Source organism: Branchiostoma lanceolatum, chromosome 3 (genome assembly GCF_035083965.1).
Source record: "Branchiostoma lanceolatum isolate klBraLanc5 chromosome 3, klBraLanc5.hap2, whole genome shotgun sequence".
Lineage (NCBI taxonomy): Eukaryota > Metazoa > Chordata > Leptocardii > Amphioxiformes > Branchiostomatidae > Branchiostoma > Branchiostoma lanceolatum.
Window position 1 is genome coordinate 12,800,625 of NC_089724.1, and position 14,831 is coordinate 12,815,455.

Genomic DNA, 14,831 nt, shown 5'->3' on the forward strand with positions numbered 1-14,831 from the left:
TGGTAACCGTGCCCCGCCTCTCCTACTTTCTACAGGATCGTGGATTTACGCCCCGAAGTCTTGTTTTTCAGCAAACTTTTAGAATGTTTCTCGACAGTGCGAAAGCCTTCAAATTGACTGTCTGTTTTCGGTGTGACTGGGTGACATGTCGACCCAAGACATCTTGATAACAACGACATCTCGCACAGCTCTCGTTTCAAGGTCATGTGACGGTGGACACGTTCGAGGCCAACGGTTAAGCACCGCCATGACAGGTGGCCATGGCCGACATGATTATGTATTTAGGTCTTTGCAATGACAGAAAACTTTGCAAATACTTCAAAGCTTACTGAGGTGCAAATTGATCTAGATTGTACCTTTGGGCAAGAAAAAAGACAACCGAGGATCTGTAAACACTGAAGTTCATAATGCGAATTTCGCCATACAAAACCAACTATTTCCTCTAGGTTTTGCTAAATTAAGTAGCCGCAGGTGGATCATATTCCAAATACATTACAAGACGAGGCAAGGTGATGACGAATAAGGATTTCCTTGCACAAAACCTGGACAAATTGATGTCTCACATTTGAGAAAAATTCTACAGAGAGCTGGCTTGAGGAACCGGAGCTCCCCTCCTTTTTTTTATTAGAAATGCGTGGCAAATATCACTGCTGGTCACACCACATCAGATCTAGTCCCGTCACGGTGTGCCCACGCCCGAGTCAACTAGCTTTACTGCATCTGGAGACCTGGGCCGAATCACCCGCCACTGCGCCCAGTAATCCCCTCATAACGATGCTATTTGGTCGGCGGATTCCGCCACTTATCGATAAGTCCTCTATCGCGCCCCAGCAAGACACCTGGGTCGGCCCACCGTTTGTGGACGGCGTTTAGAAGCCGTTTAAACTTTTAAACACGATTTGCGAGGAATCTGCCGACGATGATTGCCAATCAGACAGAGGTTAATGGAGACATGGGAAGCTGCGTGGGCCACAGAGGCTCGGGAACCTGGGACGACACCAGGTGGAACCCTGGAGTCCTGGAAACTGGTACCTATAGGATCCTATAGCAGACAAAGACCGGTTCGCTGAAACGCATGGGCTCAAATGTAGAGAATCGTGTAATATGCGTCCCCAGGGCTAGTATGAGCAACTGAATACGACCCTACGAAAAAGCATCGGTTGCATATTTCATGTAGACTGAGCTAAACGCTGAATGGGTATTTGAAGAATGAACCGGAAATATGCTTACGTTGAAAAAAATCGGCTTCTATTCTAATAGAAAAAAAATCTTAAAACACAAAATGGTCAAAATGGTATATTTGTGAACATAAATATCTCATTATTGCCATGGAATGTCAAACGTTTCCTCTCTTTGCTTCATTTTAGGTTGTCTTTGATCGAGCAAATTTCAGTCTGGCTTCTCCATTAGATGATAACAAAGAAATGTTGAGGGACAGTATCACACCCAACCCCACCCCACCCTCCAAACCGTTCTCCGAACACACACTGACGATGTGTTCCTACTTACATAAAAAGATAATTGCTTTTCTGGAGATTACAATGGAGACAATATTACTCTAATAACATCTCACATCGATAGCTCCTAGGTGTGCAAGGTATAATGGTACCAACGTATGTTTGTGGCAAAGGATGAGGAAAACAGCAAAGATGTTTTGTTGGGGGTATACCGAACCACTGGACAGGAACGGTGGTGGTGCCATGACCATACGGGGGTGCTTCACCGTCCCGCGGGGTTGAATTGTCGTGACCTTCATGGTCGGAACTCGGCAGGGGCACGGCCCGAATGGGAATGAAATATTGAACAGACAATGATTCAACGAGATGGTGCAATCATCAACAACACGGTATACCGATCAGCCATGACTGCCATGACTCATGATGACAAAACATGTTCCGTCTGTGCGTTTATGGTTGCCCCTATGATATACATGATAAAGTTGTACATTTACTCATGGTCGACAATATTAAGTTAACCATTAACGTTGTCTTCATAAGAGAAATATAAGGTTTATCTACTCCACGAAGTCTATGAAACCTCCTCGGAGAAAATGGATGTCGTTTTAGACTTTTTTTACGAAAAGTTTTATTGCAAATTCCTGCCCGTAGGCTTATTGCAAGTACATGTACATGTAACACGGAGTGGACGGACAGACAATAATGAACAGTATAACAAATGTCTACTCTAGTCTTAACTACTGCCACTAAGTTCTAACTTATTATTGTGACTAGTTGTTCACAATCAGACACTATTGGTGAATATAAAACTCCAAATGATAGCGATTGCGCTACCACAAAAGACTTGTACTTCGAGCCTGTGATCGTTATTGTGACAAACATTGTACATGACATGGCTTACGTGCATTCTAACGTTACCGTTATAAACTACCACTCCGCGACATTGCAGTCGTCGACAGTCATTCTCCTTGATGTATCGAGGTGCGGGCCATCGCTATGTACAGAACACTGTACTCCAAAATATCTATTGATTCTATATTGTTCGGACATGTAAGTTTTAGAGGGCCTGGGTCTGTGTTAAAACTCTGCAATTAATGTTCTTGGCGATGCGTGAAATATGAATTAATACTTAAGTCCCCCGAGGACTGTGTCTTTGCGATCAATTCATATTATAGGCGTCATTGGTATCATAATCATGGAAATATTGCAGGTCGCAGATCACATTTGGGTGTAATTTTACGGTCTTTGGCTACATGTAATATGCTTATAGGCGTGAAATCTGGCATTAAACAGAGTGTATATCTTTCAGTATGTACGCCCGAGAGTGCAATAGTTACGAGCGTCCTCTGGCGTATTGCCGAAAAAGCACCGGTAGGCAGGGAGATGAAAGTTGAGAAGTGGACCATAGCTGTGCTCTCCAAGCAGAGGTTGGTGGAGACGATTGTGACCTTTTTATCATACGCCCCGTTTTCTATCGGCACTCTCCACCAACAATTTAGCTGCTGGATTCAGGCTATTATAAGTCTTGTTTTAAAAGTGTACGTTTTCGCAGCAAGTTTTTTACAATGTCTGATTGCGTTTCTACACAACTGTTCTTGAAAGGAAAAGACGAATGATATCGGAGAAAAGCTAGAAGGAGGTCCACAGGAGACCACTTTCGCCGAAGTTAGTCGAATATGTCTGCCATCAGAGACTTACCAAAGAAGTCCAAAGCCTGCATACCAGACTTTTTTTCATGACTAAAGCCTGGAAACTAGCGCCCAGGCTATTATTAGAAGTCCACTCTCCAGCCTTGACCGTCTTCCCCACCACGCCGCACCTCTCCGCGTTTTCCGCCCTTCGGTACTAGAAGTAGAACGCTTGTTGTCAGTTCTAAATTGAAGCTGGTTCCCCAGTCTTAAAACTGCCAAATAGATCGAGTTCGCTTTAACGTTTCTCTTGGTAGTTTGTTGGCTAATCTAAGGCCAATCTTCAAAGAATAAAAATTACAACACCTGTGGCGGCATCTGAGAAAGTTGTGGAAATAACCTTCAAGGCTGGAAGTGACCTCAATCAACCCGGAGGTCAGTACTAACCAGACCTGGTACTAACTGCCGAGGCGCCGACAAGTGATGGTATGATAATCAGGGGTCTTCCGAGGGTAAGTAGTGGCCATGTGTAAATGATTATCGCAACAGAAAGTGTTGACGTATTCTAAAAGACTGTGTACTTGGCAGATGTCAATGAAACCGTCACTCCGTTGTATTTTCTGTAGTCCATACAGTATCGACTGAAGTCCTCATTTAACAAAGATCGAGAGAACCAGTTGCAAGGTTTGAATTCAATCACCAATGCGAGAGACTATGGAATAAGTGTGAAGTCTGAAAGAATGACAGGGGGCATCAGAATGAATATGCAGTTCTAGTATAGTATCATCTGCATGGGCGCAGTCAGTCGCAGACGACAGCATGAGTTTGACCGTTGAGGGAGGACGGAAACACCATGACGGAAGTCAGGCATTCAGACATATATTTCAACAATCACCTAATTTTCCTTTTAGAGAGGGGGGGGGGGGGGTAGCTCTCCTTGTTAGGCTGTACAAAAGAAGTGCTCGTTTTTTTGTAGCCTCCGTTGCAGTCCTTCCCACTAGTGATTTTTTAGCGATTTTTTTCTTTCCATTTGTGGGGGGGGGGGGGGTATCTGCTTGAGGCCCCGTATCTGCTTGGGATTCTGTTACCGCTATGATCCTGTGCAAAGCTTTTCATTGAGGTCATGAGGGAAGAGGTAAGGAGGGCGGACAATACATTGTAATGAGATTTATACATGAGTACTTCTAGCACATATCCCTCGAAGACTTTGTTCTCTTTTAATTAGGTTTCGCCATCAAAATTGACAATTTGGGGGTCATATGAAGCATTCGTCTCCACCTAACACAGTTATCTGCTAAACCGTACATAATAACATCAACCACCGACTCCGAAATTCGTGCGATGCTGGTCCATAATAAGACTAAAACTAATAAGAACATTTTTAATCTCATTATCTTTATAATAAGGACGTGATGATACAGGCGTGCCTTCTTCCATCGTAACGCTTGCTGTGTTGGGAGCTGTTCCACCTGAGTGTCTCTGTTTTGAGCGGGTCACAGTAAGAACATGATGATGAAGACGATGTTTGGATTACGTCTTCTGGTAACTATAGCGACCATAAGCCTTCCTTCAGGTAAGACCCGAAAATGTATGTATGTTATAACGTTATGTCCTGTATTATTGGGAGGGATCTTAGCACACTTCGCCCGAGTTAACCGATACCTGATTTTTTACTTGAACTGTTACTTACTATAAACTCCTGTACTATCCCTCTTCTGCTCACCCCATAACTTACTTTAGTTGATAAGTGAAACATGACGGGTTTTCGCTGTTTTAACTGGTACACGGCGCTTTTACTGGGTCTGCTGAAAGTGCATTTGGAATTGAAAGTAGAGAGCAAATATCCAAAAGGCCAATGATGACATATTTGTGCAACTCACCATGTGGGTTTTACTAACTACTATAGATTTCCAATTAAGCGTGTAATTTAAACCAAAACAAAGGCCTTCGTGACTCTCTGGAACTGACTTTAAGTCCGTTTCTATCGCATGTTTCCCAGGACTGGCGCTGAAGTGTTACATTTGTAATGAAGTGGCGAGCAGGGAGGCTTGTATGAGGAGCAAGCTGACGGACTGTAGGGCGGACCAGACAGCGTGTATGACAACATACAGCAGTGAGTGGACGTGGAGGGGAAGGGTGGACATTAGAAAGAACTGACCGTCTAAAAATGCACAGAAAAGCTGCCACATGTTAGACGACAAAATATGCATGACGAATATTTCTTTTACTTGAAAAATGGCATCGACGCATTTCACAGGCACACACTATCGGTTTGAATGTAAAGATTTGATATTTTTCTTCTTCACTGGTTTCTGCATCTGATATCTACACATAATATTAGATTAACTAAATTATACATGTGAGGGGGTACATAATGTCCCTCGCCGCCTGATCTTGCAGGCGAGGGCAGCTACCGATCGATTTCTTACGTAAGAAAACCCATGTCTCTGTGACTAGTCATCCCTGCCTTGTTTATGGCTTCGTCAAAGCAAAATCCACAGGACAAACATTTCAAATGATATTTTCTACCAGTCAATTTCCCGTATGCTTGTTTGCACAAACTCAAGTGTCATTCTATCTCCATCCTTGTCCCGCCAGAAAACATCGCTGGAGAGTTCTGGGACAGCGCCTGCATCGCACAGGACAAATGTGACCGGTTTGTGCAGCAGTATGCGGATCACTGCCCCAAACACGACGAGTCCATCTGCGTGTCCTGCTGCAACAAGACAGGCTGTATGGGCAAAGGTGCAGCGGTCACGGCCAATGCCAGCGCACGGGGAACTATGATGGCGACAGCGGTCTTAGCTGTTTTGAACCACTTCGTATTGTTCTAGTAATGTTCTCCGCCTGCCATTCACAGGTCGATGATAGTATCCAAAGCTATCCATAGTAACATGTTGTAGAGTCCATTCCAAGTCACCGCGAGGGTTGTTATTGTCATATTTTAGAATTATTTTTAAGTTATTTTTATTATTTGTGTAAGAGATTTGATACTTTTGAAATATTTTGAATGTGATTTCAACTTTATAAATATTTCTTAAGTTTTCTACAACTTAAGAAATATTCATGATGTAGAATTAGATATTTACAATGGTTTCTAAATAATGGTAACAGTATTCTACCATTATTTACAATTTCTTACCATTTTCTACCATTATTTGTAACATCTCTATAAATAGGTCAGAGGGCTGGGAAGAAAGTAATTCACACATCCTTACAAAGTTTAGGGAAGAATGCTTTCCACAAAGGACCTAACAGTGTCCTGCAGTGAAGTCTAAAGATGTACAAAGGCAGACAGAAGGGCCAGATTAGCACCTACTTTTATGGGGGCAATCACCATTCTACCATTGTTAACCATTTTCTACCATTTTCTGTTAATATTTCTAAAAGTTAAATAATCACATAGATGTTAAGAAATTATTACAAATAAAGAGGTTTTTGTGCAGTTACTTTCAAAATATTTCTAAATTATCTATTCAAATTCAAATAAATTCATATTTTTGTATTTGATCTTTTAGAAAAATTTAGAACTATTGTCAGTCAGATATTTTTTAATAAGAAATTTTTCTAAATGATTACAAATATTGTTATAAAACCCTCGCGGTGACTCGGAATGGACTCTATGTTCTACTGCTATTTTGTTTTTTTCACTGTGTTATATCTGGTACATTACTTACTCTCTACCTATAATCATGACGATTTAGAATAGCAATTCTGCCAATTGGCTCCTATATTTTCTTATTATTTTGCGTCGCATTGTTATTTTTCCTTTAGATTTGTGTGCTTGTTCGGACGAGTATTCGGGGGTTTTTTTTTGTCATCTTTTTTACAATCACCGGCAAATGACGACTACAAACATTGTGGATGTGACACCGTCTAGACTGAAATCAGCTCCCTTATAATGTTAAACGGCTATCAACTATTATCGTCACCAGTACTGAAGAATAGTCAAGTAACTATACAGATATGTAACGTTACACGTGTAACTAGTAAAACATATTACTAATTTACTAAATTCCGTACCTACGAATGTTTAATGGAAGCTTCCCTTGACGTAATTCTCATAGCACGAGTGTACATAGAAAATGAAACATCCTGTGACCATTTATACATTAACATTGTTCTCGTTGGTAGGGAAAGTGTCAATAAAGGTTCATTATATTCATTCCATGTTCGTGCACCTGTATACTAGTACTCATACTAGTATTTGGATAAGTGAAGCTTGCGAATTGATCTGCTGCTACACTTTCCACTCATTTGTAGCATGCTCCAAAACCAATTTCTTTGCGGAAGAATATTCACATTGATCACATGTATACCTCTTTGTAAGCAGAAAGTCCCGTGTTGGACCAAATAACCTCCTTGGTTTGACTAACTTTGAGGACAGTCACATCTCAATAGGCTGTAGTTCAAACGTATATCGACAGAGGTCGCTAAAGCACAGCGCTAGCTGCGTTGTTGGGTCGGAGGTCATCTATCAGCTGTGAATGCCAGCATGGACATGGAACATGCCGAAAATGTAAATATTGTGCAAGTCTATCAAGATTCAGGGCGCTAGTGTTACGCCAGTTTATAGCCTGACTGACCTAACGCCCAATGTGAAATAGAGCAAGCTTCTAACGAAAGCCATGATATTTTAAAACTCCGAATCCAATCGCAAGTGACTGACATGTGACTGGCAGGTGAAAAATATTTGCGGCATTCGTCTTGAGATATTATCCACAAATTGCCATGTCCATTCAATAGAATATTAAGTATTTGGATATCTCCTCATCATAGATTGATACTATTGATTCTCTTTTCGCTGTTAACCCTTCCTCCGTTAAGCGCCCAGAGATGCCCCCATCATCTATAGAACCCCTGTCCAGACTGAGTGGTGTGTTTGCAGTCCACAAGCCCGTGGGGTGGACATCTGCAGACGTGGTCAGGAAAATCCGAGGTGTTCTATGTACAGGTGAGGAACAACTACGTAACGAGTATACAGAGTCACCTAAGGAAAACAGACTGTTCTTGGTACACTGTCATTCCTCTATCTAAAACCTGGCACTAATGTCAGTGAATGAATAGACTCAACTCATAGTCCCCAAAGAGAAAACCACATGTTCTGTAGATTGAGCGGTTTCTGCAACTACTGCCAAATCATTACAAACCCCACCCCTATTAAACAAAGGAAAACCTTACAGATATATTCCAATGATTCACTGATTTTCCTGTTAACAGAGATGAGGAGTAGAGGTGCCCAGGTGAGAGCTCGCTCCATCAAACTAGGCCACGGAGGCACGCTGGACCGCAGCGCAGCAGGGGTTCTAGGTTTGATCGACTTTCTATCGTTAGATATTCAGCAAGATGTACTGTACTTTCGTTTACTTGTGCGGTGGTTTTAGTTTGTGGTAGGAGGTAAAAGGAGGTTTTCGTGGTGTTTTGAATTTGGAGTTGAAACAATACTGTTACTGTAATAAATAATACAATACGCTGGAAATGCATATTTGCAATGGCATGCATTTATAGTGGAGAGGTCACCGCAAAAATAAAACCACCAGTTCCTTTTTTGTCTCTTTTCTGCTTTTGACCTCATATGTGCATTTTGAATGACTTTGATATTACGATTTTGTAATTGTTAATTGTGAGAGAATGAATGAAAGAAAGATTACATACAATCTTTTTAATGAACCAAAAAGTCATTTGTTGAATGAGCTTGAATGTCTTGTCTCACATTTCCCAGTTTTAGGTCTGGGTAAAGGAACAAAGCAGCTTCATGACCTTCTCAACACAACACAAAAGGTTGGACTTCACTTTACATGTCATATAAGGTACAACTCAAATTTGACCTTCTATCATAACAAAATATATTGTGGTGTATACAGTATAGTCATATTAGTGTAGTATAGTATAGTATAGTATAGTATAGTATAGTATAGTATAGTATAGTGTAGTATAGTATTACTACATCGTGGTGACATTTTTCTGTCCTACAGAGATATATAGCAGAGGGACTGCTGGGAAAGGCCACAGATACCTCTGACACTGGTGGAGAGATCACAGAGGAGAAACCTTTCGGTAAGCTGAACTCGTAGTAAACCAGGAACATACACAATCAAGTGTTGGTAGACGTGGCTACTGGTTTGTGGTTACTGAGGCTAGACCCAGCCAGCTGACACGCCATTGCAATGAAACCCAACAAACATCCCAGTAACTGTCATCTATGCTCTTTGGTTAAACTTTTGAATGTTTTGTTATCACCACAGATCATGTCACAGAAGACACCTTCAGGCAGACCATGGACACTTTCACAGGGGAACAGATGCAGGTGGCCCCCATGTGAGCACCTACTTCTGCACACTGAATATCAGCTTTGCAAATGCACTGACAAGTCTGGCTATGCTGTACCACTACTGTACAGGGCCAATAGCATTAATTGATGATCTTTATTGAAAGAAGCTAACACATCGAAAAGTATGTCACCAGTACAGTGATCTAACAAAGCAAAGGTTTCTGTATTCAAACTTTTTAAAAATCCTCACTGATGATAAACTGTTTCTGTAGCTACTCAGCGCTGAAGGTTGGAGGTGAGCGGATGTCTGATCGCGTGAGGAGAGGAGAGACAGTAGAACCCAAGCCTCCACGTTCTGTAGTCGTCCACTCTCTGGAACTCCTCAGTTTTAACCCTCCCCATTTCCAACTGGGTATGGTTCAATACAACACAAGTAGCATATTGCACATATAGAATAGATTGGTTGAAAATTTCTGGTACTTACCATAGCTGATAGGGATGTCCCAGTAGCTCAGCTGGTAGCAGCCTCAGAGTTGAGCCCCTGGTTCCAATCAGTTGCTAACTCGGAGACCCTGGTTCAGTCCTGGTTGGGGCTGCACTTTTGGGAGGGACGTAAAATGGGGGTCCCATGTACAAGGAGGTGTCTTGAAAACGTTAATGGAGAAGGGCTAGCAACCCCTGCTGTAAAAATATACCGTTACTGAAACAGTAAGAAAACTTACTGCCCTATGTGCCACTAGGCACTAGAAGGGTCTGAACGAACAAACAAATGAACTATAGCCGATGCTGTTGATTACCATAATTTCATGAGCCATGTATCTTTTGCGTCGGCCTGTGATTTGGCATTGGTCAATAATTAATAGCATTTCTGCTGCAGGGGTCACCTGTGGAGCAGGCTTCTATGTGAGGTCCCTTGTCCATGACCTGGGGCACGGTCAGTATTACAAACCCATATCTAGTGATAGTCCAGTTACTCAACTTTCTGTACTGGTGTTTTCAAGAACGTTAAAAACCTCTTTGGTGTTTTCTACAGTGTTCAGTTGTGATTAGGAAGACTGTGTCTAGTTGATGCTATGACATTATGAATCATGACAAACTTTGCCAATGTTATGGAAATATTTCAGCTTTACTTTTTTCCACAACATTTGAAAATATAGCAGATACGTAGATAAAACTTACATTACATTACATTGCATCCATTAATAATCCATGTACCAGATCAATTAATACATTGACATACATTGACACCCAAGTGTCAGATCCAAGTCAAGTTTCGCTTCCTTTCTTAAGTTAGGTTTAACTTGATATCCATTTTTCCTTCCTTAAGCTGTTGACAGTTGTGCCCACCTGACATCCCTGTGTAGAGTCCAGCAGGGGATATTTACACTGGAACAGGCACTACCACCGGAGAAGTGGACATTACCAGACATAGAGGCAGCTGTCAACACATGACAGACAGGAGCTGGGCACTCACATTTTAGCAGAGACTGCCAACACGACCAGGCACAGGACAGTACTGTGAAGCTGCCATCACGATTTCACTGGTTTTCTGGGCACTGTATTTCAATTGTGCAATATCAACAATATATCACAAAGAGTGCCGCCACCAGTATCTTCCTTACACATCTTTTGTAGGCATATATAGTGGTCATCTGGCACAATATTAAAAAAACACAGAGTCTCTCATATATAAATAAACCGTCCAATATTAAAATAAGTTTATATACTTCCTACTGTGGACCAATCCAAATGAACCAGTATTGATCAAATTTTAATTCTTTACATTAGTCAGCAGGGAGATAGTGACCATCTTGGTGTAAGGGTAGATAGAGTACTTGTAATCCATTTTATATCCCCTCTGTTGGCTGTAGAAAATATCACAACACTTTACTTGTCCACTTGTACAAATATATTCCATGGTCCACACCACACATCAGTAACTCTTCTCTGCTTGAAGAACTCCACTGTACAAGGAACCTCACACCTTTCTGTCTGCCCACTACCTAACTGACCATAGGCGCCTGTGTGGTGGGAAAAGGTAAACTTCAGTCACAGAGGACTACAAAGAAGCAGACTTTTTTCATTCCATAAAAGAACTGATCAAAATTTATGTGAAAATTTGGATATATACACTATTGAAGGAAATATTGATGAATAGAATATTAAAAAAAAGGACTTACCCCATCCCCATGTTAACAGCTGCCCCTCCTCTGCACAGGAGAGAAAAAGAGAGATAAGATGAAATTCATCCAAACAACCATCTGTCCTAATATACAGTGAGTACCTTTTGATAAATGTAGCAGTTTTGAAATTGTCATGTATGATTGTAATTTGAGACAAGGTATCATAGCAATGTATGAATACATGTCTTTATTGATTGTCTTTCTACTTTGACTATGCCTTGTCTTTGTACAATATTTTTCCATTCCTTGAGCCATGATTGATGTTAATGATGAGTTTTATTTGCAAGTTCTTGCCCAAGGGCAAACTGCTACATGAAACAGTTAACAAGTTAACAATGGTGACAAGTTAATAAACACATCCACTCACTACACTTACTGGTGAGAGCTGCTGTATGCCTGGATCCACAGCTGACCTTGGACACCTCCTGACCAGTGGGCAGGTCCACTATGGTAGGGGTGGCCTGTACCAGCACCTCTGCTACATTGTCACCTTGCTGTGCCATGTCACTAATAGGTTCCTTGTCTGTGCACGTGGTGCATCCATCTGAGGGTCCAGTCTTGTGTTTGGATGTGGGTAATCCCAACTGTCCTGCTTCGTTCCACCCCCAAACATACAGGTCTCCACAAGCTGAACAGGGAAACAGATTGTATGAACAAAATGCACATACAAATGTAGCACATTCATTATACAGTACATGTATATGACATAAATTATTTCACATATTATTGAAGACTATCTATTCTAAGGAAGACAGGTTTGGTCATATACAATGTAGCATCATAGCTGAACTCTTTGCTCCACATACTGGTTGCTAAGCCTGAATGCTACCTTGGGTAGCTTTACAACTGGAGTACCTGAGCAGAACATCTTAAACTTAGCCTGACTAAATCGTGCTCCTAGTGGCCGACCCGACTGTAACCGCCCCCTCAGGCAGGGGGTCATAAACCTCCACCAGCGAGAGATTGTGTAAACACAGGCTAGTCTTCAACCATGGTGGAATCCAAGTAAAATTTGTTAGTGAGAACATTTATGATGCAAGTGGAACTTGAAAGACAAAAGAGATGAATTTGAATCCTTGGCTTTTGCAATATGTGCTACCACGTCTTTGGCAAATACCCTTTTATGATTTAGACTGCTATATTCCAATGAGAAGGACAAGCAGTTGGTTAGCCTAACCTACCACTGACAGAGACAGAATGCCAGCCCCCAGCAGCTATGGTTACCATGGTGACACCCTCCAAAGCCTCTATGACCTGTGGAGTGTTGCAGGCTTCAGTTGTACCATGGCCCAGCTGACCTCGACTGAGTGAAGGGGGAGAAACAGAAAAATGACATGGTAACTAAATTTTGGTTTGGTTTCAAGTGCAAGTTGGACATTTGGAAGCCACAGAAGCATTATTATATATAAGCCATAACTTCCCCACGTGAACACCCTCCCCTTGGAAGTTGGCAAAAGAGGCAATCCTCTGCACAACACGTACTCCACCTTTCACTCACAATTCTAAATTAAGTTTTACCTGCCATTCCCCCAACTGAACACCCTCCCACTGACAGTTAGTGCTAGGGAATGTTCCTTGCCACAGCAGACAGCCTTAACATTCTCTCCCACATGCACTGGCAGGGGGGTAGGGTTGATGGACTGCACATCCCCCAGCATGGTGACATCACCAGTGTCTGTTCAGTACATGAATGAATAAAAAAAATAAGATAATGTGCAAATTTTATTCAAAGACACTAAAGAGAATCACAGTGTACAGCACATTGCTTTATCATTAACTACCATCTGCATCATGAAGTTACCTTCCAGACTTCTAGTCATGTATCTCTGTCCAGTTCAAACTTAAGGACATTTATAAGTACTGCGCACACAAAAAAAACAGTTCAATTTTCAAGAAATGTTCACTGTTCAGTGGATTTGTTTGTTTGTTGTTGGCATCTTCTCGGGTTTAGTTTCCCAGTTTCTGTGTACCGCCTTGGCGCCTTCCTCTGTACTGTATATTCATGTGAAAATGGTCCTGAAAATCTGCTATCTGCTCTTCATTGATTCCTCACCTGTCAGTGCCAGTATGGTGCTCTCCCCACAAACCACATCTGTGAACTTGGCTCCATCTGGACCATTCCATCTGCCCAGCTGCCGCCCCGTACAGGGGTCCACCTGCACACACTCACCCCCCTCCCGCACCACCACCAGGCTGTCAGCCGTCCAGACAGAACTCCTAACAGCAGCAGTCTCAAACTTCCTGAACTGATGGGACTCTGCATTTAGAAATCCTTGGGTCATGATGATCGTTTTGCCCGCAAAGGTGAGATTAGCTGAAATGTTAGAGTAAAGGTATCACGTACGTCAACATGCTGCTCGTATATCTTCGTTATCTCTCTGACTCTGAGAGAAAGAGGATCATCTACACATGTATATAAGATGAAAGCTAATCTGTGTTGGAAGCTCGCTCTGTGGATAGTTGAACTAAAAATGTTCAAATACGTAAGAATACATGCACAAATTTTCAGCTGACTCACCTGGGCATTATACTGCAGTATTCCATGGTAATATTACCATGTAGACAACCAATCAACTAGGGCATATGATAATACAGACATGTGACACCAGCAACTTGGTCAAAAGTGCCAAGGTGTTTATACCTGTGCACTGTCCCTATTCAATGATGGCTGTGGTGTAGAATCTATTCCTCCATTATTCCTCTTTTGAAGTCAATGTCCATGTGAAAACTCTCATTCATCACATGTTAATAAAAGAAGGCTTGAAATCGTTACACAAGTGTGCTACAACCTTGTCGCCTTAGACATACCTGCAAAGATGGCAGCTGAACTCCATGAAGCTGTAACCATAGTAACAACAGCATCACCACCATCATCTGGTTCTGTAGCCTCCAGCTCCACAGGATGGACCAGGAAATTGTCACTTCTGTCAGGTCTCAGCTGGCCAAAACCATTATGACCAAAAACATACAGCCTTCCCATCCTACAACATTCACCTAATCATCATCACTTTCACAAGGAGGTTGGATCCCCCTGTTTTTTTCACTCTGAATATCTAGCCAAAACAGGCCATGACTGTTGATGATGTTGATTGAAAACTGAAATTAAGAACATGTTTTTCATAAACAAAAATGGTTCAGACCTGTTAGAAACATATCTTTCTACCATATTTTATCTACTGATACTGGACATGTAGCTACAATACAAACTACATTTGTATAACAACCACCAGGGGATCAAATGTACTCTTCCATTCATGTCAAAGGTTACCGAGCATGCGAACAACGCACAAGG

General features: G+C 41.8%; 3 protein-coding genes across 7 annotated transcripts; 2 read left to right on the top strand and 1 right to left on the bottom strand.

Moving 5' to 3' along the window:
* Positions 1-4,502: 4,502 nt before the first annotated feature.
* LOC136430364 (uncharacterized) lies at positions 4,503-5,981 on the top strand. The gene is made up of 3 exons (XM_066420905.1): positions 4,503-4,658; positions 5,085-5,198; positions 5,684-5,981. Exons 1-3 carry the CDS (start codon positions 4,592-4,594, stop codon positions 5,917-5,919), a joined length of 417 nt encoding a protein of 138 aa, XP_066277002.1. The 5' UTR covers positions 4,503-4,591; the 3' UTR covers positions 5,920-5,981.
* A 1,516-nt stretch (positions 5,982-7,497) lies between these two features.
* On the top strand, positions 7,498-11,750 carry LOC136430363 (pseudouridylate synthase TRUB1-like). 4 transcript variants are annotated; one of them, XM_066420900.1, is made up of 9 exons: positions 7,498-7,604; positions 7,913-8,039; positions 8,306-8,395; positions 8,808-8,866; positions 9,061-9,142; positions 9,331-9,403; positions 9,629-9,768; positions 10,234-10,290; positions 10,684-11,750. In XM_066420900.1, exons 1-9 carry the CDS (start codon positions 7,581-7,583, stop codon positions 10,806-10,808), a joined length of 777 nt encoding a protein of 258 aa, XP_066276997.1. In that variant the 5' UTR covers positions 7,498-7,580; the 3' UTR covers positions 10,809-11,750. The 4 variants fall into 4 exon arrangements, with proteins under 4 accessions (XP_066276997.1, XP_066277000.1, XP_066276999.1 ...); XM_066420902.1 differs by having other exon boundaries at positions 7,549-7,604; positions 7,920-8,039; XM_066420901.1 differs by lacking the exon at positions 7,498-7,604 and adding an exon at positions 7,640-7,767.
* LOC136430362 (RCC1 domain-containing protein 1-like) lies at positions 10,464-14,774 on the bottom strand. 2 transcript variants are annotated; one of them, XM_066420899.1, is made up of 7 exons: positions 14,356-14,774; positions 13,593-13,843; positions 13,058-13,214; positions 12,721-12,842; positions 11,916-12,167; positions 11,537-11,566; positions 10,464-11,377 (listed from the first exon to the last, which is right to left on the bottom strand). In XM_066420899.1, exons 1-7 carry the CDS (start codon positions 14,517-14,519, stop codon positions 11,244-11,246), a joined length of 1,110 nt encoding a protein of 369 aa, XP_066276996.1. In that variant the 5' UTR covers positions 14,520-14,774; the 3' UTR covers positions 10,464-11,243. The 2 variants fall into 2 exon arrangements, with proteins under 2 accessions (XP_066276996.1, XP_066276995.1); XM_066420898.1 differs by having other exon boundaries at positions 13,593-13,853; positions 14,348-14,774.
* Between the last annotated feature and the right edge of the window lie 57 nt (positions 14,775-14,831).